The sequence below is a fragment of the Myxocyprinus asiaticus genome, chromosome 11 (assembly GCF_019703515.2).
Source record: "Myxocyprinus asiaticus isolate MX2 ecotype Aquarium Trade chromosome 11, UBuf_Myxa_2, whole genome shotgun sequence".
NCBI classification, from domain to species: domain Eukaryota; kingdom Metazoa; phylum Chordata; class Actinopteri; order Cypriniformes; family Catostomidae; genus Myxocyprinus; species Myxocyprinus asiaticus.
The window spans coordinates 5,514,011-5,540,989 of NC_059354.1; the positions used below are offsets into that span (position 1 = coordinate 5,514,011).

Here is a 26,979-nt window from a genome sequence, read left to right on the forward strand (position 1 = left end):
TCTTGGTATACTGAAGCATTCAGAGTTCCTTTCACTGGAACTAAGGGCCAAGCCCAGCTCCTGAAAAACAACCCCACACCATAATCCCCCTTCCACCAAACTTCACAGTTGGCACAATGCAGTCAGACAAGTACCGTTCTCCTGGCAACCGCCAAACCCAGACTCGTCCATCAGATTGCCAGATGGAGAAGTGTGATTCATCACTCCAGAGAACGCGTCTCCACTGCTCTAGAGTCCAGTGGCGGCGTGCTTTACACCACTGCATCCGACGCTTTGCATTGCACTTGGTGATGTATGGCTTGGATGCAGCTGCTCGGCCATGGAAACCCATTCCATGAAGCTCTCTACGCACTGTTCTTGAGCTAATCTGAAGGCCACATTATCTTTTGAACTCTGCAGAAAGTTGGCGACCTCTGCGCACTATGCGCCTCAGCATCCACTGACCCCGCTCTGTCATTTTATGTGGCCTACCACTTCGTGGCTGAGTTGCTGTCATTCCCAATCGCTTCCACTTTGTTATAATACCACTGACAGTTGACTGTGGAATGTTTAGTAGCGAGGAAATTTCACGACTGGACTTGTTGCACAGGTGGCATCCTATCACAGTACCACGCTGGAATTCACTGAGCTCCTGAGAGCGGCCCATTCTTTCACAAATGTTTGTAGAAGCAGTCTGCATGCCTAGGTGCTTCATTTTATACATCTGTGACCATGGAAGTGATTGGAACACCTGAATTCAATTATTTGGATGGGTGAGCGAATACTTTTGGCAATATAGTGTAAGTCTACAGTCCACAGCTGCGATTCCAGATAAAAAAAAGGACCTCTTAAGAGAGTTGCCCATGTGAAAAATGACAGAAATTCAGTCTTTTTAAAAAAAACATTTATGTGCATTTCCCAAAATTGCACTTAATAGGGAGTTCACTGACGCCCACCATTGCATATCTTTGTATGTAAACGTAACTTTATAAATACTTGATTCACCTTGCTGGGAAATGTTTAAAGTTATTCTCTTAAATAGGCCTACTTGACCTAATTAACTACAAAATTAAATATAGTTTTGTAATCATTATGCTGGAAGACATCCTTTCTGCAACCCTGATGTCCGGAAATACTACACTGAAAACTGATCCTTGATTTTGCGCTTCCTTAAATATTGTTCCTCAGCACCTGACATTAATATGCAGATATTGAAATAAATTCTCACAAATAACCAATGACTTCAACAAAGATGAGGGTTTTTAAAATCAGAACTTTATTAACAGACATTTAAATTTGAATACAAATTAAATTAACCTTAACTAGGCTGACATTAGATTTGTTTTGTTTTTTTTTGTTTTTTTTTTACCACTGAAGTGGACACTTGAGCAGGGACATCTCTGCTTCTCTTCATTTGTAGTCAATAAACAAAAAACTTCCTGGTTACACTTATACATTATGATCTTTTCAATTTTATGATTCCAAACGTTATCAAATCAATAACATATATATTTAATCTAATATCTAGAGGTAATTATTTATTGAGGAAAGCGATAAATTAATGTCAGTCAGGGAGTCAGTCTACTGGAATGTAAATTTTTAACAGATTCCTGCATTCATATATCAAGTAAGACAGGAAAATAGAAGGCATGGAAGGCATAGAAGGAAATGATACTTGTATGCTTCTCACCTCAGTTCATTATAATGCATTCAAGTTTCACATACTGTGGTCTTTAGTTCTTCATTTATTTAAATGCTACACTAATATCAGTCATTGTTGTCTACTACAAAATAGTCAAATATATGATAATGAAAAATAATAAAAATGTGAACGAAAAATAAAACCTAAGAATAAACTTTAGAGAATGTTTTGTATACGTTTTTATTAGGTTGTCACACAAAAAACTCCCTGCAACGTTCTGGGAAGGTTAGTCTATGGTAATGAAAATATAACCTAAAAATAACCATTAGAGATCATTCTATGTAAGTTTTTTAGGTTGTTTCACAAAACTGCAACATTTTGATAATTGTAGTTTATAGTTACACAAAATAGAACCTAAAGAGAATATGTATTGAATTGTATTAAATGTAATTTCACAATGAAGCACTCTACAATTACTTCAGTGCACTTGTAGATCTATTATATTTTTTAAGTAGGGGAACATGGGGGAAGATGCCCGCTTAAGAACAATGCGTATTTACTTTTCTTTATTTTTTTCATTTGATGACTTTAATACATCAAAGATTCTATGTAATTATGTAATTTCACACTTAACTGAATAACTGAATAATGACAGACAAATTCATCAGACAGACAAACAGACAGGCAGGCAGACAGACAGATAGACACTTCTTGACCAACAGTGATGGACCTCAGAGTTGAACATAATAAATGTGCAAAGTATTGAAAATCAAAAAGAGTGCACACTATGTAAAACTGTATTTGCATAAGACAATGCTAACTACTGTACACTTACCAATCAGTAGTGTAGTGATAAATGAAAAGTATGTACACTATCTAGTTAGTTATTATATTAAGCTTTTTACAAGCAACACTACCAACATCAATCTGTCTTGCGAGAACAATTACAACAATTTTCCTTCACTCATCACACAAGTGGTCCATCTAGTGGTGACAGTGTTGATTACTTTAAGGTCATGAATGATGACACAAACCTCTTATTTAACCTCACAAAGTGCGGTTGATGTAATTTCACAAGAATTGTGTGAGCAAACTGATTTGATAGAGATGGCTGTGAGTTGGGTATCAGTTCAGCACTGACCTTGAGAAAAGCCTCTTTCTGCTCCAGGTGTTTGCTGATTAGTGGAAGAATATGATCCATCTCTGCCGAAGATCCCAGTTTATCATGAGCTCCACACCAATCTTCATCCCGCCGGTACTCCTGCTCCAGACTCTCCAACACACTACAAACCTGAAACACACACACACATGCCAGCACATCACCATGAAACACCTTGGACCTGAAAATGGGCAGAGTGGCAGCCTGGATGTTGTTTATGACTGGTCAAGTATGACCTTTTTTTAAATAGGGATCATTATTATTTTAATAATTGTTAAGGTGCTGTATTTTTCCAATGATAAAAACTTTCTCCCAGGTTTTTGCAGAGTCAGCTACACATAAGGCATTCGTAGGTTGATCACCTTAAAATTATAAACACTGTGGAAGATGTGGGGAGTGTTTGGGAATCATTATTTTTGGTGGCATTAGAGGCACAGAAAGTACAGCCCTAATCTGACCTCCAATAAACCACATCAGACCACTTCAGACCCCATCAGACATCTAGGAAACCATTTCAGACCCTTAGAGACCGCATCAGAACTCTCACTTCAAATGCCATTAGACCTCATCAGACCTCCATGAAACAACTTCAGACCACATTAGAACCAATCAGACCCAATTAGACCTCATTAGACCCCCAACACTGCAAAAAAGTAATTTTTGTCTTAAGGTAAAAAAACAAAACAACCAAACCTCCTTAAAACAAGAAAGAAAAAAAAAATAACTTGAGAAGTAAGTCAGTCTTGTTTTCACAGAAAATACAAGGTATGAAAAGGTTAATTGGAGTTCTGATGGTGTCTAATGGAGTCTGATGTTGTCTGATGTGGTTTCTTGGGGGTCTAATGAGGTCTGTACTTTCTGTGCCTCTAGTGAAACCAAAAAGAATAGCAAAAATGTACCTTGTTTTAAGAATATTTAGATATTAGATATACTCAGGAATATATATATATATATATATATATATATATATATATATATATATATATATATATTTTTTTTTTTTTTTTTCATGTCAGACCAAATGAGACCACTTTAGACCTCATCAGACCAACAGGAAACCACTTCAGACCACATGAGACCACATAAGACCCAGTCAGACCCCATTAGACCTCATTAGACCTCCAAGAAACCACACCAGACCCCATCAGACTCCTTTAGACCTCATTAAACCCATGAAACCATTTCCTACCACATCAGACCCCTTAAGACCTCATTAGACCCCCAAGAAACCACTTCAGACCACACGAGACCACATAAGACTCACTAAGACCCCATTAGACCCCCGATAAACCACAGCAGACCACATTACACCTCATTAGACCCATTAGACATATCACACCTCCAAGAAACCACTTCAAAACACATTAGACTGCATAAGACCCCTTAGAACCCCAAGAATCCCGAGCAGAAAATATCAAACCCTGTTAGACCTCAAGAAACCATGTCAGATCACTTCAGACCCCATTATACAACATCATACCCCATTAGACATGATCAGACCTCCAAGAAACCACTTCAGACCATATTAGACCATTTTAGAAACCCTACTGACAAGATTAGATGCCATAAGACCCCATCAGACTGCCAAGAAATCATTTCAGAGACCACTTTAAAACTTCTAGAGACCACTTAAAATCAAATGAGATCTCATTAGACTGTGAAGAAACCACTTCAGACCATATTAGACCACATAAGACCCAATCAGATCCCACTAGACCTCATTAGACCCCCAAGAAACCACTTCAGACCACACGAGACCACATAAGACTCACTAAGACCCCATTAGACCCCCGATAAACCACAGCAGACCACATTACACCTCATTAGACCCATTAGACATATCACACCTCCAAGAAACCACTTCAAAACACATTAGACTGCATAAGACCCCTTAGAACCCCAAGAATCCCGAGCAGAAAATATCAAACCCCGTTAGACCTCAAGAAACCATGTCAGATCACTTCTGACCCCATTATACAACATCATACCCCATTAGACATGATCAGACCTCCAAGAAACCACCTCAGACCATATTAGACCATTTTAGAAACCCTACTGACAAGATTAGATGCCATAAGACCCCATCAGACTGCCAAGAAACCATTTCAGAGACCACTTTAAAACTTCTAGAGACCACTTAAAATCAAATGAGATCTCATTAGACTGTGAAGAAACCACTTCAGACCATATTAGACCACATAAGACCCAATCAGATCCCACTAGACCTCATTAGACCCCTAGGAAAACGTTCAGACCCCTAGAGAGCACATCGGAACCTATATAGGCCACAGCAGACCACTTCAGACCCAATTAGACCTCATTAGACCCCCTTAAACCACATCAGACCACATCAGACCCCATTAGACATAATTACATCCCCAAGAAACCACTTCAGATCAATTATGACCCATTAGTCCTCATCAGACCTCTAAGAAAGCACTGCAGACCACATTAGCCCACATAAGAACCCATTGTCCCCATTCGACCACCTTGAGCAGGCCCGGTTACATTAGGCAGACACCCAATTTTGCCACCAATGTTCCACACACTAATCTTTGGACACTTGACCATTTTGTTGGAATGGGTCTTTTTGGGCACCTCAGACATGGGCATGTGTCAAATGCTTGTGTGTTTGTCAGGCATTGTTGAGCACCTGTTCTGATGTCTTGTAGAAGGCCACAGAGGCATTGACCAGCTTTAGTCTGTCCTCCATCTTCAGCATGAGCTGCTGCCAGTGCACTGCCACCGTCTCAGCACAGCTGCGGATGGCCTCAGGGTCGTAGTGTCCAGCCTGTAACATCAGCTCTGCCTTCTGCTGCACCTGTAGTGCACTCTGATGAGTCTTCTGCAGAGAGTTAGCATGAAACAAAGACTGAGAGAGAGAGAGAGAGAGAGAGAGAGAGAGAGAGAGAGAGAGATGGAGAGAGAGAGAACAATAATTATACATAAGCTGATGTATGAAATACATAAGAGACGAAAAAATATTTTTTTGCTGTATGCTGTATGTATAGTGGCCACAGTACAAGTTTCCATTATTTATGCAATTACAAAATGTATGGAGCACCTTAGAGCACATGGAGAGAAATTATTTTCTGAAATAGTTTTGCATTCCCTCGCAATCATTTTTGTGTTCCATTGCAAAAGTTTGTGCTTCTTGGCAATATTTTTACTTTCCCTTGTAATAAGTTTTAAATTTCCTTGCAATAGTTTACTTTCCTCGCAATACATTTTGCATTCCATCGCGATAGTTTGTATTCCCTCACAATAATTTTTGGTTCACAGCCGGGGCAATCTGGAGCCTATCGTAAATCGCCTGCACTTTTCCACTGACTTGAGAAACAAATGATGAAGTAATGGTAGTTTTATGTGACTACCTCACCTGCTCCCAAACAAACATGCCGCTTCACAGTGTACAGCTTTTAAACCTGTTTTTGAGGACATATTGAAAAATATAAAGTAATGCAATCAAACTTTGCTCAACAAGACTGCCAGAGACGACATCTACACTCAAGATGACAGGTAACGTAATTACATTATTTTGTATGAACTTTTTAATGTGGCTTAACTTGTTAAATTCTATTAACTGAAACAGTGGAATCGTTATCAACACTGGTGTAGCAGATGGTTATATTTAGATTTTTGCCATAGCGTATAAAATTATGTTAACGCATTGATTGAGAATCCCACCGGTTTAATTAACATACAGCCATTATCTTCCAAAATATGTGAGTAGTCCCCTTACTGAACAAACAATGCAAAAAAATAAGATGAGAAGAGTATTAGGAAAGCTAACAAAGTTGGCAAATGTAGTAACTTACTAATATCTGCTACAGACAAAACCAGCGATTTGTTTATCTTGAGCGTGACTGACAAAATTGGTCAGTTATCTGGCAGGTCGGTGTCCAAAACAATGTTGCTTCCTCCACTGCCACTTTTCTTAGTTCCTTCTTATGGACTCTGTGCTCTCTTTTAAGCTTTTTCGATTGTTTATGACTTGGTCAATCGTCCAATTGAAGCCGGCGTGCATCATTACTTGCCGTTTCTCCCTGTAGACACTTTGTTTCCCTTTATGATCTCTCTAGTTTATCTCAGATCTCCATAGAAGACCATATCTCAAGTAGAGGTGAGTGAAGTACTGAGTGAAGTAGAGTACTGAGTGAAGTACTCCTTCCTGCAGACGGTAGCTACTGTTGTTGTTTAGAAAACTTTACCTGGTGATGAAACATTATCCCGCCCCCCGCTCACTGAAGCAATCGATTCCTGCATAGAAACCAGCAAGCTTTTGGGACTGTGCGGAGTCAGTTTTTCGGCCCTGGAATGGCCTTTTCTGCGGTGAAAATGCGTGGAATAGTTCGGGAGTTCACACCGGCCCAAGAACCTGCCCCCGAACCATGTCGGTGGAAAAGGGCTAATAGTGTAGGCTGCTAGGTCCTTTGATGTGTAATCAGGCAGCCTTGCATGGTAAGGTCTTGTTTTGTCCACATAGAAGCACGTCTTTATCAAGGTAACCCGTAGATAAATCAGGCACTGGCACACATCGCTATCTTAGGTCATTATTTAAATAAATCCACACATAGCTAGCTAAAAACACACAGATTCTTTTTTATTTAACTCACTAGTTAAATATGCTCTGGGCATTACAGGTCCAGATACACATTATGTGTCAGGTCACTAGCCTTAAGCCTTAAGCCTTTCGGTCAACCAGGCCCAGACACACATAGAGATTTCATTATCAGAGTTCATTAGAGTTATACCATTCAGGCAAGCCGGCCATGGCACATATAGATAGCATACACTTGGTGAAAATGGCTCTTCGGAGCAGCAGAAGTACACAAGTCTTGGTGGTAGATCTGCTTTTTTGGGTTTGTATTTATGTCGAATTGTGCAGCTGCATGTCATACATGCTTGATGCAGCATGTCTTGTGTTTTTCTAATTGTGCAGCAGCAACAGCATGTTCACATGCTTAACTCAGTATGTGTGTGTATGTTCTATCAGTGAAGTCTCTGTACTTGCTCTGCAGCATCAGCGGCGGCATAGCGGATCTAGTCTGCCAAGACCAATAAGCATACCATCAATATGTCATGCCCACATTAACATGCTAAATCATTTTCAGAGTTGTCATGATTTAACTGCAGTAACCATATTTTAACCATGATATTTGTAGTAAACCATTCAACTAATACAGGAAAATCAAAAGTAATATCTATCATTATCAACTATCATCCTGCCCCCCAAAAATTAAAAAATTAAAATTAAAATAAAATAAATGTTTAGTACAGTTTTACTTTAGTAACACCATGGTTAATTTATTCATTTATTTGTTTTCAAGATGATAACTGAACTACTTTCTGAATTAAACATGCAACTAGGTGAGGCCATGTGACAATGTAGCACACTACAGTTTAAAATTGTATAATGCGCTGTTTCACACAATATTTTTAAACCTACACAGCCAACGGTGAGGCCAGCTAAGAACTTTGGTGTTCATAAATTATAATTAAATCATAAGCATTACATGATACAGATAATTAAAAGGAAATATCTAGTAGAGTAGATAAGACATCCTCCAGCGAGAGAGAGAGATATAATGTATACAGCAAATTTCATGCAACCTCTTTGCTTTTGCGGGCAGCATTTTGCAGTGGAGCGCTACCGTGCAAGGACAAATTGCGATTTCATTAATTCAGTGCAGCAATGATGGATACCAAACTGATGTTTCAGAGGTCAAAATCTGCAGGTTCCAGATTGTTTAGAATGGGTTTCCCCCTTACTATACTGTAAGTGTTGCTTTTACTGTCACTGCTACGTTTGTAACGTCTGTTTGTCCACATTAATGTGAAAATGATTGAATGATGATAGGCCTATAATTTAAGGGGATTTGTGATTTTCCACAATATGTTGCTGTAGTCAAATTCTACTCTTTTGTGGTATATTTATTCCACCCTTTCTGCCTGACTCTTACATTTAAACAGGCTTTTTATATTTTAACCTTACGACTTCTATATGTATATGACTGTGATGATTGGCTAACCACATAACAGTCTTCCTTGTAACAACAGCAAATGGACTATGTTTCTGAATCCTACGTTTCTGGGTGGTCATACAGTATGTTAATGAGTTCATTGTTGTGATATCAAAATCATGAAGATTTCTTAAGTTGTTTTTGCTGTTCAGTTTCAATAAATGGCCTGAGTGGACTGTAGAGAGAGTTTTGAGTTTAGGGAGTTACAATCAATCAATCAATCAATCAATCAAACCAGGAACATGTTTACAGCTCATCACCACTAAGTGGCAGTATGGTGGCTCCTTTGAATCCAGATCAAAACTGCTCTTTTTGACCACATAACAGTCTTCCTAATAACAACAGCAAATGGACTAAGTTTCTAAATCCTACATTTCTGGGTGGTCATACAGTATGTTAATGAGCTCATTGTTGTGATGTCAAAATCATGAAGATTTCATAAGTTGTTTTTGCTGTTCAGTTTCAATAAATGGTCTGAGTGGACTGTAGAGAGTTACAGTGTGACTACATAGTCCATTAAACTCTTTAATTTAAAAAGAGCAAGAAAAACCCTATTTTCCATGACATGTCCATTTAAAAAAAGAGATAGAAAGAGAGGGGCATGGAGTGAAGTTATTTCAGTTATCTGGATAGAGGTTAGGATCAAAGGGGCGTAAGATATAATGCTGTACAAAAATGTTCAGAATGCACAGAGTGAGACAGTGAGAGAGAGCGATGGGTGTGTGTGTTTACCTCTATCGCGAGCTGGAACTGTTCATGTTCTCTCTGTAGTTGTTCGGCCTCTGACAGTGAACTTGCGTTCACCATATTTGCATCCAGCATAGACTCGCCATTCCGAATCCAACTCAAAACCTAAACAACACATAAGACAAACAACTTTAGGACCAAAACTTAATCTATATATCTATCTGTCGGTTTGTCTGTCGATTTTATCTATCTATCATGTACATCAAGAATAAGTGTCCTTATGAGCTACTTCCTACAGATGCATAATGATATTTGCAGTAAAATTCAGGAATCATTCGCAATACATGGCAAAATGATGTGACACGCTTTCTATGAAGACAGATATTGAAAAGAGCTGTGAAAAATGTAACTCTCTCTCTTTCTCTGTTAATTTCTCTGCATTAGCACTCATGTAATGGCAGACACTTGATGGTTGTCCCTGGCGACAGCACTCTAGCCGTCTCTGATGCTCTGAATGAGATTAACACAGAGAGAGACACACTGAAGTAGTGATCATCTCTCTCTATTGATTATCAATCAGAGAAGCTTCCACTGACAGAGCCAACAGGACTCCACATAACTGTAACGCCCACAGTTACTCAAAGCAGATTTCAGAACTGTCACAAATCAAGAGCATGAGCAAATATTTATTTGTGTTATAGCCCTTTCTGTGGCTTAGTATGTTCTAGTAAACGAGTGTAACCACAATTATAATACATTATAATGATGCATAATACATAATAATTCAAATACACGATGAACAATTTCATCTGTTAATATGTTTATCTTTTCTATCTATTTTTGTGTGTGTGTGTGTGTGTGTGTGTGTGTGTGTTTTACCTGTTTAACCTCAGCCTGAAGGTGGCGTAACTGCACACACTGCTCCAGATGTCTGTGTGTGTGTTCTGAGCTCATGTCCAGCTCATGCTGTTTCTCATGAAGAAACTCCAACAGCTCCTGTACCTGAGTGGCCAGATCCACCTCCTTCTCACCGGTCAACTCAATACCTACAATCAATCAATCAATCAATCAAACCAGGAACATGTTTACAGCTCATCACCACTGAGTGGCAGTATTTTTGTCCTCGGATCTGATGAACTATATTACATATTTACATTCAATATGAGTTTAATGACTGTGGCTATCTGTGGTTGAACATGAAATATTTAATAGAATGCTCAGTGTCCAGACACACAAACATTTTCTCCAGACAAAGATATGAAGCAGACACAAGATGTTTACAATAGTGATGTCCAATTTTCATTATCTATATATATAGTTAACAATAATAATGTCCAAATGTTGTATTGGTGGGTGGGGGGGTTGGGATATTACCCATACATGTTCTAGATTTTGTAAGATTCACTCAAACTAATTGTTTTTTGAGCCTCATCACTGAACTGTCTAAGTGAACCCGATTACCTAAAATGACTTCCCAACTCTAATTTACAATTTTTCAAATTGGCAAAAAATCTAGTTAATGTTCAATTAATGTAGTAAAAGTTTATTATATAATATGTGATTAATTGTTTTCTTAACTCAGTGATTTAAAGACTTGCCCCAGCATTATCAGACACACTCACAGATTGTCCCAGAAAAGCCTGGAACAGACCGTGTCTGAACCTCACACTGAAGAGTGTGTGCTCAGCCAAGTGAGAGAGAGGGGGGTGAGAGATGGGTCAGCAGTTTGAGAGAAAGAGGAAGTCTGTTTCACATGTTAAATATATCTGTGACACACACAGTTGGACATGAGACGCTAAGAAAATAAGAGCAGAAAGCGAGAGAAATTCTGGTTCAAGTCAGACAGAGAGATGGTGAAGAGAGTGTTGACATTAATATAGAGTGTATAGTCTCTTTTCTTTATAACATTTTCTTTTTTTGTGCGCATCACTGCCATCTATGTGACTGCGGACTGGAGATCAGAGCACAGACAAGTCTGAATGCTATTGTTCGAGCTCGCCAAGTTTTTGCGTTCTTGTGAAAATCAGTCTTGCCTAACTACCTTGAAAATCGTACTCGGAAGACATGAGGATGCAAAACGCATCTATGCGAGTTTTGAGATGTGCTGCGATTATGTAGATTCAACAACCACTTAACCATTTTCTTTTTTTGGAGGTGGGTTATGGCGTCAAACAAGTCCACAAGAACATGAAAAGAACAGACATTAAGAAACAATATTTGTCTTTCATTTAAATTATTCAGTTGTTTGCATTTAAGCCAGTTTCACTGCTTTGCACTACACATGTTTTCTCTCTGAAACCCTCCTCCTCCCCAGTATCACCTGTCTAAATCTTTCTGCTTCAGATGGATTATGTGTATGTCTTATTATGCGGCAGCTCAATACACAGTATGTCTATGTATGTTCTAGCAGTAGCAGGTCTTACACTAGCAAGCAGTTTAAGCAGATCTAGTCTGCCAAGACCAAATCTACTAACTATCCAATAGAACACCTGAAAATGTATTCAGAGCAGGGCAGTCGCATGACGAAGATGTCACCATAGAGACTTGTTGCCTGCATCTTAAAAACATCCTTGTCATGTCGTTCTCACCTCAGTTTGGAGGATTCTGTCAAAGGCTGGGGGTGGTTGTGGAGGTTAGGGGGTGCATATGAGGTGATAATCTTACATGGTGTGAGTTATGAGGAGATTGTCTGTGTTCCGTGACTGATAACGAATCCTTAAATAACGTATAATGTTATAACGAGGAAGGGAAGCCTATGGAGTTTCTGGTGACCCCCTGTGGTAAAATGGTGCACCTCTAGGGAGTTGCTGCCCTACGCAGACTGCGTAATATGAATATAGGGAGCAGCGGTACTGTGTTAAGTAGATAAAAATACATTAGAAAAAAGCACTATAAAAGTGTTCCAAACGACTCATGATCAGTGTTGGGTGTAATCTAATAAAATAATTAGTCACTGTAAATAGTTACTTTTAGTCAAAAGTAGTGTAACACATTACATTTTAAATTCTTGTAATAAGATTACAATTACTGACTTTAAGTGAATTGCTTTAATGGACATTACTTGGGTTACACATTTAAAAAACAAAATATTATTAATGAAGAATACATTTAAAACATGAATTATGCTCATAAGTACACCTGTTTGCATTTCTGTGACTGCTGATGGGTATGCACTCCCTAAGGAGCCAATACGAAAATGAACAAGAAGGAAATACAGACATTATTTTGAATTGGTTGTGTGGAAAAACAAAAACTTTTCGGTGAAAAGTGTTTTAGTAAGTAATTTAAAAGTAAAGTAATTAGCAATGTGATTACTTTTCAATGAAGTAATGGCCAAATAATTGGATAACAATTTTAAATGAATAATTACAAATTTGTAATGGATTACTTTTTTAGTTATTTACCCAACACTGCTCTTGATGCATTTAAAGTCTGAAATCATACAATAGATTAAAACCTGGCTTCCTCAAACTGCACTGCAGTCGGTAAATCTAGTAGGAGCTTGTGATTCTGACAAGTGCTTTCCATTTTTGTGAGCAGTATGCATCAGAAGGTCATTGCTGTCTAAGGCAGAGACTATAGCAGTACAGTTTTTTGGTGACCAGAATGAATGTGATGAATGTGAACGCACCTTTACTCCATTTAACTATCTCTTACTTTCTCTCACCTGAAGCTTGTACCTCCATGATGTACTGGTGCAGGTCTTGACCCTGCTGCATGACCTCATAGGTCATGTTGTTCATGGCCAGTTTTCTCTCTGCATGTCGCTGCAGTCTTTGCTCAGCCAGACTGGGCTCTTCTACGGTGAACTCGCTCACCTGACGCACGAGATCTTCATTCCACGCGTCTAACTCTGCTGTTACCTTCAGGACAGGGCAGACAAATTTCCATCTGTAAAGCCACTGTGTTGACCTACTCACTTCTGTTACACGGTATTCTAGAGAATATGGTGGTATTACCATAGTGCATGACCATTCCTGTTGTACCATGTCCAACATGGTAGTACTATTGCACTGGAACTTTCAGAAACACTAACAATGTCTAGTGCACACACACACACACACACACACACACACTGGTCACCTCAATGGTGTACTGCTCAAAGATGCGAAGCTGCAGGAAGATGTCGAGTTTGATCTTTCTCTCATGGAAGAGCTCCTCCATGTGTCCCTGCGCCTCGTCCAGCTGCTGTAGCACACTCTCAATGTGAGCAATGGAGCTCATGTGCGGCAGCTTATTACTGCTCATCGCTGAGTCTCTGTACAACACAGAATTAATAGGTTAAGATTAGTCCCAGGTTTAATCAAAGTCCATTTCAAGGCACGTCAGTCCACTCTGCAGTCATCTTCGGAATGATCCCGGGCAGAGATTTTCTTAGGATACAAGTGGCATACCAGTACAGCTCCTATCTTCTTGACTTCCTTTTCTACATCCGCCACATTGGGTGTTTCAATATCTCCTATTCATTTCAATACATGTGCTCTGTCTTGGGCTAAACGGTCTCTGCTTCAATACAACTTTAAGTTCTATTGACAGCAGCTGTTGATTGATTACCACAGACAATCATTTTGACTTGTTTTTTCAGTTTGTACAATAATGTAATTCACTTACAATGGAAGTCTATGGGGCAATCGTACCAGAAGGTTTACAAACAGTAAAATTGTCTAAATCCACCTTTTAGTGGTGGGACTACTTGTCTGGATAAACTTCATGTTATGTGTTACCGATGTAATTCATTTGTATGGAATTTGCTCCATGTAAACAGCTACATGATGCCCCTTTCTGGCTTTCTCACACAGATACCAAGTTAAAGTAATTTGGTTTATCTTTTCAGCTGATCCTGATTTGAGTTGAAATATTGGATATAACTTTGGGTATAACATGGATGTGCTATGAAGTTAGTGTTGCCAACTGCCCTGTATTTTCCCGTACGGGACGCCTGTTGTCCCATATTTTAGTGGCTATCCCATATTGAAGCACTCAAAATGCTCAAATGTCCCGTATTCGTGTAGCAAAAAGTTGGCAACCCTAAATTATGCATAATGTTAGTGTTATGGTTATACTTTTGAAACAATGTGATAGTTATAAATGTTAAATTAAATTCAAATATAGCATATTTTAAATGTTTTACACTGTGCTTGCTAGACCTTCCTTATAAGGGCATCACTGTTAATGTGTTATGAGGGACGTGAGGAAACAATTTTCTGTGAAAATTGACACCATGTCACATACACTGATCAGCTACAATATTAAAACCACCTGCCTAATATTGTGTAGGTCCCCTTCGTGCTGCCAAAACAGCGCCAACCTGCATCTCAGAATAGTATTCTGACATGATATTCTTCTCACAACAATTGTACAGAGCGGTTATCTGAGTTACCGAAGACTTTGTCAGTTTGAACCAGTCTGTCCATTCGCTGTTGACCTCTCTCATCAACAAGGCATTTCCATCCACAGAACTGCCACTCACTGGATGTTTTTTGTTTTTGGCACCATTCAGAGTAAATTCTAGAGACTGTTGTGTGTGAAAATCCCAGGAGATCAGCTGATACAGAAATACTCAAACCAGCCCATCTGGCACCAACAATCATGCCACGGTCCAAATCACTGAGATCACATTTTTCCCCATTCTGATGTTTGATGTGAACATTAACTGAAGCTCCTGACCCGTATCTGCATGATTTTATGCACTGCACTGCTGCCACACGACTGGCTGATTAGATAATTGCATGGATGATGGTTGGTGCCAGATGGGCTGGTTTGAGTATTTCTGTACTCATTAAAAATCTCAAATCAAGTGTTTGTGTGTTTGTGTGTATGTGTGTGTGTGTGTGTGTGTGTGTTCAGATAGCAAGTATAGGAAAAGTCACCAAGCCTTGTACAGCTTTGATGTTGCTTTTAATTTTATAAAGAAATGTCAAACGGGTCTAAAAAGACCCAAACAGTAACAAAGGGTTAACTTAAGCGTCATTTGCAACAAAATTATGCTAGATATTTTGTCTGAACTAACTTTTCTGACACATTATTGCAATGACTTTTAAGCAATTGTGATTTTTTGTGGATTTTTTAGTGGTTCCCCTCAAGTTCACAAAGGTGTACTAGTACAGTAACCACAGGTGGTGTTCAGCACATTGACTATGAACATGTTCCAGTGATGTTTCACAACCAAAAGTGTCACAATACTTTTTGTCTTCATTTTCAACCTATAGGTATTATTTTTCCATTTAAAACCAAAAAAAAAAAAAAGAAAAAAAAAATCCTTTTGTAAAATATTTTGCTTGAAAAGTGTGCTTGTGCTACAAAATCTTTCTTAATAATAAATGATGCTTGCTTTGAAATCTTCTTATCTAATGCAAAGACACTCAAACACTTTTAAGTGTGAAAGGAATACTTCTCCAGTAAATTCTCCCATATTTTACACAACCACAGGTATATTCACAATATGGCACAGCTTTTTGCTTTTATAAAACTGATCCAAGATCAGAACTATCTGTTTACTCACACTCATGTCTTTCCAAACACGTATGAGTTTCTTTCTTTTGTGAAACACAAAAGGAGATATTTTAAAGAATATTATGGTCTGTCTTTTCAATAAAATGCAGTAGATAGTGTCTCACTTTAAAGCGTGAAAAAGCACCCAAAAGTGTCAAAAAAGTAGTTCATGCAGTTTGTGCTTGTTTTTAGCGCTTCACAACACATTTTCTCACATAAATGTGAGCCACTATGAATAAGCTTTATTTTCAGTGCTCATGAACCAACAACAAATAAAAGATTGTCAAAGAAAAATGTAATTTTGTGTTGTTTCTCACCATTAGGCACGTGAAGTGGGGGTGACTCTAGGGGGCTCTAGGGGCTCGAGCCCCTGACCTTTTGCTGAGGTGCCCCTCAGACGGAGCAGTGGCGTAGCCATGGGTGTTCCAGGGTGTGCAAATGCCACCTAAATTGAAAGCTTGCACACCCAAATGAAATGTTTATTTTTAAAAATATATACAGTTGCAATCGAAATTATTCAACCCCCCTGACCAGAAATACATTCTGGTGATGTGAATTAAAACACATCAACTAAAACCTCAGTAAACAGTCAAAGTAAGTTTTTAATACACATTTGAGTGATTTTGAGAAAAAAGAGTTCAGTTTACCCAAATGTTAAAATAAAAAAGAACTAATTCTCTCCACAAATGTCATGTCAAAAATATTCAACCCCCAAAGTCAAAAATATTCAACACTCAAAGTCCATCATTTGTGGAGTATCCTTTATCCTTAATAACAGCAAATAAATGTTTCAGGTAAGTGTTCTCAGGCTTCGGACACCTCTCTATTAGAATTTTTACACATTTCTTATGAGCAAAAGCTTCCAGCTCATTGACATTCTTTGGTTTCTGTGCTGCCACTGCTTCCTTGAAATCCCAACAAAGGTTTGCAATGGGATTTTAATGATGGACTGAAAGGGCCATTTAAGGACATTCCACGACCTATCCCTGAATCAGATTTTGGACAACTTGGATGTATCCTTGGTGTTATTGTCTTGCTGGAAAGTCCAGTGATCCCCGAGCTTCAATTTACACACTGATGTCATCACATTTTTCATGCCAAAATGGCCTGATACTTGAAAGAATCCATGGTGTCAGTCACATAGTCAGGATAGCCATTTCCTGCAGCCACAAAACAGGACTGACCCACCTCCATGCTTGACTGTGGGGATGGTGTCGTTCTTGTCATCACCTTGTCATTACCTTGTCATCTTACTCCAGACGTACTGCTGACCCATGGGTCTAAAACTCATTTTCAGTTTAGTGTCATACGTCTATAAAACCTTCTTCCAGGACTCCACAGGTCTTTCCTAATTACTTCTTGAATATTCAAGTCAACATTTATCTTGGTGAAGTTTTGCTTTCTTCCACACCCCAAGAAGGTTGCTGTTGTACCATATTTAAGAAATGTATGAATGGTGCTGCCAACTTGGTCTATTGGAAATTAAAGTGCCTTGAAAATGTACTTTTAGCCATGACCTTTCCTGTGTAATGAAATAATCTCCTCTATTAGCTTTTGAGACAGCTTATTTTTTATTGCATTTTTTGCATAGAAATAAATTTTTGCTTACAACACTAAACTTACATTTTAAAACTTAAATAAGTGCCATTGCAGATTGATGACTTAATTTTGTTTTAAAATAATTACTTGTGAAGCCTTACATATTTAAGGAACAGCTACATGCAATAGGGGTTGGATAATTATGACAAGGCTGTATTTTAAAAAAATCCTGCTATTTAGAAATATTAGGTTATATATTCACACTATGACTTTGAATGTGTATATATATAGCATGTAGAAGTGTAAAAATGCATCAATATTATGCTGAAACTTTGATGCATATATTATGGAATACAAGGCTGGAACTTAATAATCAGTTACAATGACTATTATAATACCCAGCGTGTTACAGAGGCTGACTCAGATTACATGCGCACTCTCGCAACATATGCAGGGCGCGTGACTGAGGAAACAAGCGTGCATTTTAAATTAAGAAAGTTTAGTTCGGATTTCTGACTCATTGTTCAGAATTGCATTGGTCTATATAAGCAAAATAAGTATACTTTATGTATATTGTGGAACATTTGGAGAATACACTTGGAAAGGTATGCAGTACTTTACTGCACCTTTACTCGTGGTCATTATTTGTCCTTAATGTGTTAGACACCATTAAGTTTTTAATTTTGTGAGCCTGCTTGATTTAAAGATCAGAATTATCTGCTCGAATAGATGACAGATTTCATTTATATTTCGATTATTTATTCAGTAATGTTCCCGTGATGATATGCAAATATTTTACACATAATCAGCAGTCTACTTACCATCTGTTTGTGTGAGTTTGCATAAAGTCAGACATTATATTATCCTTTATTCGTATTGGCTCAACAATAATTGGCTTAAAAACAGTATTATTATTATTATTATTATTATTTTTCATGAACCACACCTCCCTGTATTCCATAAATACAAAGAATGTCTAAAAAAAAACAGGTCTAAAAAATAAAGTAAAAATAAAAATAGAGAAAAAGAAATTGAGCTCCCACGCGTGCACCCACAAAGTTTGACGGAGATCGTACACCCCCTGTCGACTGACAATTTTAAATAGACTGCCCCTAAGCCCTAGAGCCACTGCTCCTCAAAATTTCTGTACACGTGCTCACCAAAACCATATCATAATCATATGCAGTATGATGCATGAGCCGCATGGAATACTTTTATGATACTGTTCTGTGATTTGTTTTTTTAAGCTTTAAAGTGAGTCACTTAAAAATAATGGCAGTTGATAAAGACTGACCAGGATATTAATAAATTATTATTATTATTATTATTTATGTTGAATTAAAATAAACTTTTTATATTCTGCATAAAAAGAAAGCTATACATGTTTGGAACAACATGAGGGTGAGCAAGTGATGAGAATAATAATTTTGGGGTGAATTATTCCTTTAAGTGTCTGTATTTAACACTGTATATACAACATTGTGTGTTGATACCTGAGCTGTTGTATAAGGTCTTCGCCTTCTTTGATGACGTTGAGTGTGGCCTCCAGTGTGGCCGTCTGTTGCTGCTGAAACTGTTTGATGAGCTCCTGAACTGAATCAACAGAGTCTGAACATACCTCCTCCAACAGCTCCTTCTGCAGGTCCTCCATCCACGTCCACAACTGAAAAACACACATGCATTAACACACACATACACATCCTCCAACATACACAGACAACGATAAGTTTTGCTTTCTACATAGGCACACACACCTGCAAATATCAGAGGAAAAAAATAAATACAGAAACTACAGAGAGAGAGAGAGAGAGATAGAGAGACCTGTCTGCAGATTATGTCTAACAATAATATATTCTCAATCCAATATTAGTAAGTAGTCTCAAATATATTGCTCTCATTTCTTACACTGCTTCCATTTTTATCATTCAGTGTAAAAGATAAAACAATATAGAAATAATTTAGACAGTTCATTAAAACTCACCACAACATTATGCAGAAACAACTAGTGAAGATATTTGGGCAGAAGATTTAGTCTGGCCTGGTAACCAGAAGGTGGCTGTTTCAAGCCCCACTAGGAGCAAGATATGAACCATTATGAACCATTATCTTTGAGCACTTCACTTTCATAGTTTGCTCCAGGAGACTTAACCTGTTATATGGTCATGATGACATCACATACATTTTAACCACTCATTTGGTGATAAATACATATTCTAATGCAGACATATTCAAGTCAGTTCAGTCTCCATGTCCAGTCTCTACATTTCTTTACCAGCCAATGTCCAAACAAATATAGTTAACACTGTTTTAGAAGTCTATATGTTATATGGCTGTCCAGATATTGGTGTTTCTTTAACTTTGGGCAATTTCATGTTCCAGGGGTTGGCTTTTATTAAAACAATCAGATTTTAACTTTTGTTATACTTTAAAACAGAACTGAAAACTTTTTACCATCATTTTTTTCATTTTGCTACTTTTTCAAATGCCTTTTAGGTATAGATTTAGTAACACTTACAATAAGGTTCCAACTAACTAACATTAGTTAATGCATTAAGTATCATGAACAAACAATGATCAATATACTTTTTTACAGCATTTCTTAATCTTTTTTAATGTTGGTTAATAAAAATACAATTGTTCATTGTTAGTTCATGCAAGTTCATAGTGCATTAACTAATGTTAATAAATACACATTTTGATTTTAAAAATGTATTAGTATATGTTGAAATGAACATATTCATAAATGCTTAACAAGTATTGTTCATTGTTAGTTCCTGCTATCTAATGTTGTTATGTGATGTTGACAAATGGACCTATATTGTAGTGTTACCATAGATTTCACTGTTTCAGCCTGACCCAGACTTTAATTATTAAAATATAAAAAGTCATTACAAAAATACAACTTATTGCATGCCTAAAACTAGCTCTTATATAATAAGAGATTCAAACAAAAAAGTCGGGGATCTCAGAGCTCAAGCCCAGTCATGTGTTTGAGCATCTTCATGATGGACAGCATGCCATATTTGTTTGCCTTAATGTGCTAGAGGACTATATGAACTTAGTGAACTCGTAAAATTATTTAGTGTTTATAACATGAAGACAAAATGCCCTGATGATCTTTAGGAATATATTCTGTAAATGTGTTTCCATCGTAATTTCTTGCACATCTCTTCTTATTGAACAAAATTGTATGCACTCCAAGTGAGTGTAGTTTTTATGAGCATCTTGGTGTTTCCATCCAGCATTTTTAATGCAATATCCCAAAATTCAGGTAAAAAAATGTGGATGGGAACCCAGCTATTAAAGTAAAAATAGTATATTAATATATAAGTCAGAAGTTTACATACGCCTTAGCCAAATACATTTAGGGGCAGTGGTGGCTTGGCGGTTAAGGCTCTGGTTTAATGACTAGATGGTCAGGGGTTCAAGCCCCAACACTGCCATGGTGCCATCGTTGGGCCCTTGAGCAAGGCCCTTGACTCCATCTGCTCCAGGGGTGCTGTATCATGGCTGACCCTGCGCTCTGACCCCAGCTTGGCTGGGATATGCAAAAACAGGGGCAGTGGTGGCTCAGTGGTTAAGGCTCTGTGTTACTGACCAGAAGGTTGGGGGTTCAAGCCCCAGCACTGCCAAGATGCCACTGTTGGGCCCTTGAGCAAGGCCCTTGACCCTATCTGTTCCAGGGGTGCTGTATCATGGCTGACCCTGCACTCTGACCCCAGCCTAGCTGGGATATGTGAAAAAAAAAGAAGAATTTCACTGTATATGTGTGATAAATAAAGAATATTATAATTACTAATCATAGAAAACATTCCCTGTCTTAGGTCAGTTAGGATCACTACCTTATTTTAAAAATGTGTAATGTCGGGGGCCTGTGTAGCTCAGCGAGTATTGACGCTGACTGCCACCCCTGGAGTCGCGTGTTCAAATGAGTGACTCCAGCCAGGTCTCCTAAGCAACCAAATTGGCCCGGTTGCTAGGGAGGGTAGAGTCACATGGGGTAACCCTCCTCATGGTCGCGATTAGTGGTTCTCGCTCTCAATGGCACGCGTGGTAAGTTGTGCATGGATCGCGAGCCACATGATAAGATGTGTGGATTGACTGTCTCAGAAGCGGAGGCAACTGAGACTTATCTTCCGCCACCCGGAATGAGGTGAGTAATAGCGCCACCATGAGAACCTACTAAGTACTGGGAATTGGGCATTCCAAATTGGGAGAAAATGGGGATAAAAAAAAGTGAAATAATAATAGTAGAGAGAAGGATTTATTTCAGCTTTTATTTCTTTCATCACATTCCCAGTGGTCCAGAACTTTACATACACTTTGTTAGTATTTGGTAGCATTGCCTTTATATTTTTTAACTTGGGTCAAACATTTTGGGAAGCCTTCCACAAGCTTCTCAAAATAAGTAGTTGGAATTTTGGCCCGTTCCAGACAGAACTGGTGTAAGTGAGTCAGGTTTGCACACGCATTTTCAGTTCTGCCCACAAAATTTCTATTGGACTGAGGTCAGGGCTTTGTGATGACCACTCCAATACCATGACTTTGTTGCCATTTTGCCACAACTTGGAGGTATGCTTGGGGTCATTGTCCATTTGGAAGACCCATTTGCGACCGAGCTTTAACTTCCTGGCTGATGTCTTGAGATGTTGCTTCAGTATATCCACATAATTTTCCTTTCTTATAATGTGTGGCGGAATGATCCACCCCTCTGGCTCGTCATCATCGCCCCGCCTCTTAGGGCCACCCTTCAGCCAGACTCATGATGGGAGTTGGGCGGGAGAGCGAGAAGAGGTGCATAATTGATCAGCCTCGTTTGGTCAGCGGTGAATGAAGCACACCTGATGGGGATAAAACTTCATCACCGCTGTCTTTAAAATGCAGTGTGCACCTCTTCTTGGGGAGCTGGCTTCAAATCTCCATGTGTGCACACACTGGCAACCTCGCACACTCAGAACAAGAGCTGGGAGGGATCGGACGAGTGGACACGCTGCCGGACTCGTTCTTCGGACCCCCGGACGTTGTAATGAGTCGCCGGGGGTAAACTGCTCACATTGCCGCCAACGGGCTAGATGCCGGGTCGCCTTCCACTCACACTTGTCGTGGGCCTGGGAAGACAGGCCGCCAGTGACGCCGCCGCCCCACACGCCATGGACTTTGGAGGGGAGCGTGAGCGGCCGACTGACCCAGCCCGTGCCTGGGCTTTCCCATGAACACTACCCCGCCCCTTTCACGGAGCCCTGTTCACCGTGAGGATGCCAGATTCCCCCTTTATTATGAACACTATTCCCCCTTGGACACTTTATTACCCCTTTTGGACATTTTTACGTTTATTATTGTTTCCAATAAATGCCTCTCCGAGGCTTGACGCCACACCCACTGTGTCTTTCTCTTGCTCACCCTGCCACATGATGCCATCTATTTTATGAAGTGCACCAGTCCCTCCTGCAACAAAGCACCCCCACAACATGATGCTGCCTCCCCCATGCTTCACGGTTGGGATGGTGTTCTTCAGCTTGCAAGCCTCACCTTTTTTCCTCCAAACATAATGATGGTATTGTGGCCAAACAGTTAAATATTTGTTTCATCAGACCGGAGGACATTTCTCCCAAAAGTAAGATCTTTGTCCCCATGTGCTCTTGCAAACTGTAGTCTAGCATTGTATGGCAGTTTTGGAGCAGTGTCTTCTTTCTTACTAAGCAGTCTTTCAGTTTATGTCAATATAGGACTCGTTTTACTGTGGATATAGATACTTGTCTACCTGTTTCCTCCAGCATCTTCACAGTTCTGGGATTGATTTGCACATTTCGCACCAAACTACGTTCATCTCTATGAGACAGAATGCGTCTAATTCCTGAGCGGTATGATGGCTGCGTGATCCCATATTGTTTATACTTGCATACTATTGTTTGTACAGATGAACGTGGTACTTTCAGGTGTTTGGAAATTGCTCCCAAAGATGAACCAGACTTGTGGAGGTCCACAATTATTTCTGAGATCTTGGCTGATTTCTTTTGATTTTCCCATGATGTCAAGCAAATAGGCACTGAATTTGAAGGTAGGCCTTAAAATACATCCACAGGTACACCTCCGGTTGACTCCAATTAGCCAATTAGCCTATCAGAAGCTAACTGGCTAATTGCTTAATGACTTGACATCATTTTCTGGAATTTTCCAAGCTGCTTAAAGGCACAGTTAACTTAGTGTATGTAAAATTCTGACCCACTGGAATTGTGATATAGTCAATTAAAAGTGAAACAATCTGTCTGTAAACAATTGTTGTAAAAATTACATGTGCCATGCACAAAGTAGCTGTCCTAAATGACTTGCCAAAACTATAGTTTGCTAATATGAATCTGTGTAGTGGTTACAAAAATGAGTTTTAATGACTTCAACCTAAGTGTATGTAAACGTCTCACTTCAACTGTGTGTGTATATATATATATATATATATATATATATATATATATATATATATATATATATATATAATAAATGATCAAATGGAGATATTTGCTTACAGTAAGCCTCCCGCTTCTCAGAAAATTCTCGTGTGAAAAAGACCCCAGTAATCTCACATGTGTCTACTCTAATTTCAGAAGAAATGTCTCCAGCTGTGCTCAGATTTGCCTGCAATCAAAAGTCAGAGATCTCAAAAAGAATTTAAACATTTCTCTTTTCTTTGTCCCAAGACCAAATGATCTTAGATATGCTATCTCCATTCATTTTACATCTTTATACTCTCACTTTATGTCAACAATTTTTTCATTTGTGTCTATTTTAAAGAGTTTTAGGAGAAGCATCTGAGACCTGATACTTATATGAAACAATTGAGGACAGATTTTGTAAGGTTACTGATATGACTGGAGTCCTCATCTCACGTAAGTGGAAATGCTTTTATACATATGTTTCAAAATTACATTTAATTTCTAGGAGTAAAACTTTTTTAATGAGGAAAAAATAGTGAGTGCACCTTTAAGTAAGATCTGCAGTTTTTCACCGCAAATGAAATGTCTATTTTATGCTCTTGTAGACTGTTGAGAAAGATCAGGACTTCACAGGCAGCTGTGTTGGGAGAAGGCCACATTCCTGCAATCCCCATACATGAACAAAACTATAGCTCACAATTCAGATCCATTTCACAACACAGCACAAAACCGCCTTAGAGAGATGAATCGTGCCACTTAACCCTACCACATATTTACATTCTCTCTCTCTCTCTCTCTCTCTCTCTCTCTCTGTCTTAAGCGCATGGTGCATGAGGTAATGGATGTAAAGTGACGACACATGAATGCATAATAAATCACCAAGGCTTTGTTCACACAGTCAGTGTTTGGAATTGACAAGAGTATTTACTAACAGGTGCGACTCCCGAATTGTTCTGTTCATACAACAGCTTAAATAGTGGTTTGTATATTGAACGAATAAACCACGTCAAACCTTTTTCCTATGTAGCGCAACAGTGTCCGGCCACATTTCAGCTGTCTAAGCCTGTCTTGGTCCCGGAAGTGTTTTTTTCCCATACATTTCTTCTATAGATATTTAATTAAATCCTTCATAAAAGAGTTGTAAGCCAAGAACCAATCCAACCAGTCTTAAAAATCAGACAAAAAGAGAAAGGTACAAGACTGTAAACTTAATGTCTTCAATGAGGGTATGAACTACAGTCCCATAAAGCATTGTGAATGACGTAATTGACTGAAAAATGATGGAAAAATATTAAATGATTGATTTAAAGTTGTCAATTGTAAGTAAAGCATACATATATTTGAAGTATATTGCAAAATATTCAGATATATACAATTATACATTATAAGTAGTTTGAGAGTGTAAGTGTCGCTCCAGAGCTCTTTTGGCACGTTTTGTTTGACATGATTCTCTAATTGGTGAATATCTCTTCAGGATTATGGGTAGTGTAGTTCTTCACCAGAAATTCCACTACAAAACACATTTTAAAACAAATGAAGTTGAAATAATACAGACTGATGGCAGAAGCATATACCATCGATTAACAACCTCAGAACTCATAGTAGGTCCATCTTAAAAGGTTGAAATTTTTTGTTACGAATCAATTACCTTATGGAAAAAATAAATGGAATTTTTACTTCCGAAACCATATTGTTGCACACTATTGACTCTTACATCATCATGCCTTAAATATTACATGAAACACATTATGACAGAAGTATTTAGTATTTCCCAAGTGCCTGTTTGACAGTTGGAGAGGTAAACAGCACACCAACATGTTCATCTAGCACATCTGGCACAGCTCAGTGAAAAATCCCATCATTCCTCTGTAATCCAGCTGGTATGCGTGCCAGTGAGCAGTCTTACCTCTTTAGTGTGCGTGTGGAAGGAGACAGACATATCCAGCAATAGTTTTCTCTGCTCGACTCTCCTAACGAAGTCCTGGATCCTGACCTCCAGGTGTCGTGCCGCCTTATAAATCTCCTCTGGGTCACACTCGCCTGTCTGGGCCAACTGCTCGGCCGCTTCCAGGAGTTTATCAGCATTGGTGTAAGTGTTCTGATACAAGAGAGCAGAAGAGGAGGAAAAGTTTGATCACTCATTGTAGAACGAATGTTGAGAATGCTGAGTCTTATGATTAAAAGATTAAAGGGGCTGTGTTCTACACTTTGGTAGCATTTATGTTTTTGCCTGAAGTTCACTTATAATGTTAGTTAAGTTTCCCTACACCAAAATAGTGGCAATTTAGTTTTTCACGACCATTTTCCACCCTATTTCTGGTTCTTGAGAGTTGGAGTATGTCTATACACAGGTAAGGAAATCCAGCCGTCATCATCTTGTGGTTCAAATGTGGCCATAATAATGTAGAATAATTGCCCACTGGATGTTTGAACAGGGGTTTGTCTTTTTAAAATATTTCCACCTTAGTAAACACTGTTCCTCTCTTTCAGACAGAAGGTAGAGATCTGCTAATTAACATGAGAAAATTACACATGTATTTACCTGCTGTGTCTGTGGAGAATGAGAACACATTTACAGGAACAGAGGGGTTTAATCCTTCATTAAACACACAGTTAAAGGGATAGTTCACCCAAAAATGAAAATTCTCTCATTATTTACTCACGCTCATGATATCCCAGGTGTGTATGATTTTCTTTCTTCACCAGAACAGATTTGAAGAAAAATAAAAAAATATCTTAGCTCAGTAGGTCCTTAAAATGAATGCTGATTTCTCTTTTGAAGGTAAAAAAAAAAATCACAGACAGTCAGCATAAACTTCATCCATACGACACCAGCTGTTAAATTAATGTCTTCTAAAGTGACACGATCACTTTTGGTGCGAAAAATATAAATATTTATGTACTATTTCAAACTCTAAATCATGCTTCCGGTCGGCAGCGGTACACGCATGTGACGTAATCGCATTGGCATTTGAAACATGAGAACTGAGGCATGGGTGTCACAGCCAGAAGGGGGCGCTGTTTACAAGT

At 38.6% G+C, this 26,979-nt stretch overlaps 1 protein-coding gene across 1 annotated transcript in view; it reads right to left on the bottom strand.

Annotated features, from left to right (window-relative positions):
- LOC127448053 (kalirin-like) overlaps nucleotides 1-26,979 on the bottom strand; it is a 325,245-nt gene that overhangs the window by 143,163 nt on the left and 155,103 nt on the right. Inside the window, exons 11-18 of the mRNA XM_051710307.1 lie at nucleotides 25,856-26,047; nucleotides 19,015-19,184; nucleotides 13,574-13,748; nucleotides 13,158-13,353; nucleotides 10,370-10,536; nucleotides 9,536-9,655; nucleotides 5,434-5,652; nucleotides 2,763-2,912 (exon numbers count right to left, since the gene is read on the bottom strand). Of these exons, the coding sequence (XP_051566267.1) occupies nucleotides 2,763-2,912; nucleotides 5,434-5,652; nucleotides 9,536-9,655; nucleotides 10,370-10,536; nucleotides 13,158-13,353; nucleotides 13,574-13,748; nucleotides 19,015-19,184; nucleotides 25,856-26,047 (1,389 nt within the window). The remainder of the gene's footprint in view (nucleotides 1-2,762; nucleotides 2,913-5,433; nucleotides 5,653-9,535; nucleotides 9,656-10,369; nucleotides 10,537-13,157; nucleotides 13,354-13,573; nucleotides 13,749-19,014; nucleotides 19,185-25,855; nucleotides 26,048-26,979) is intronic.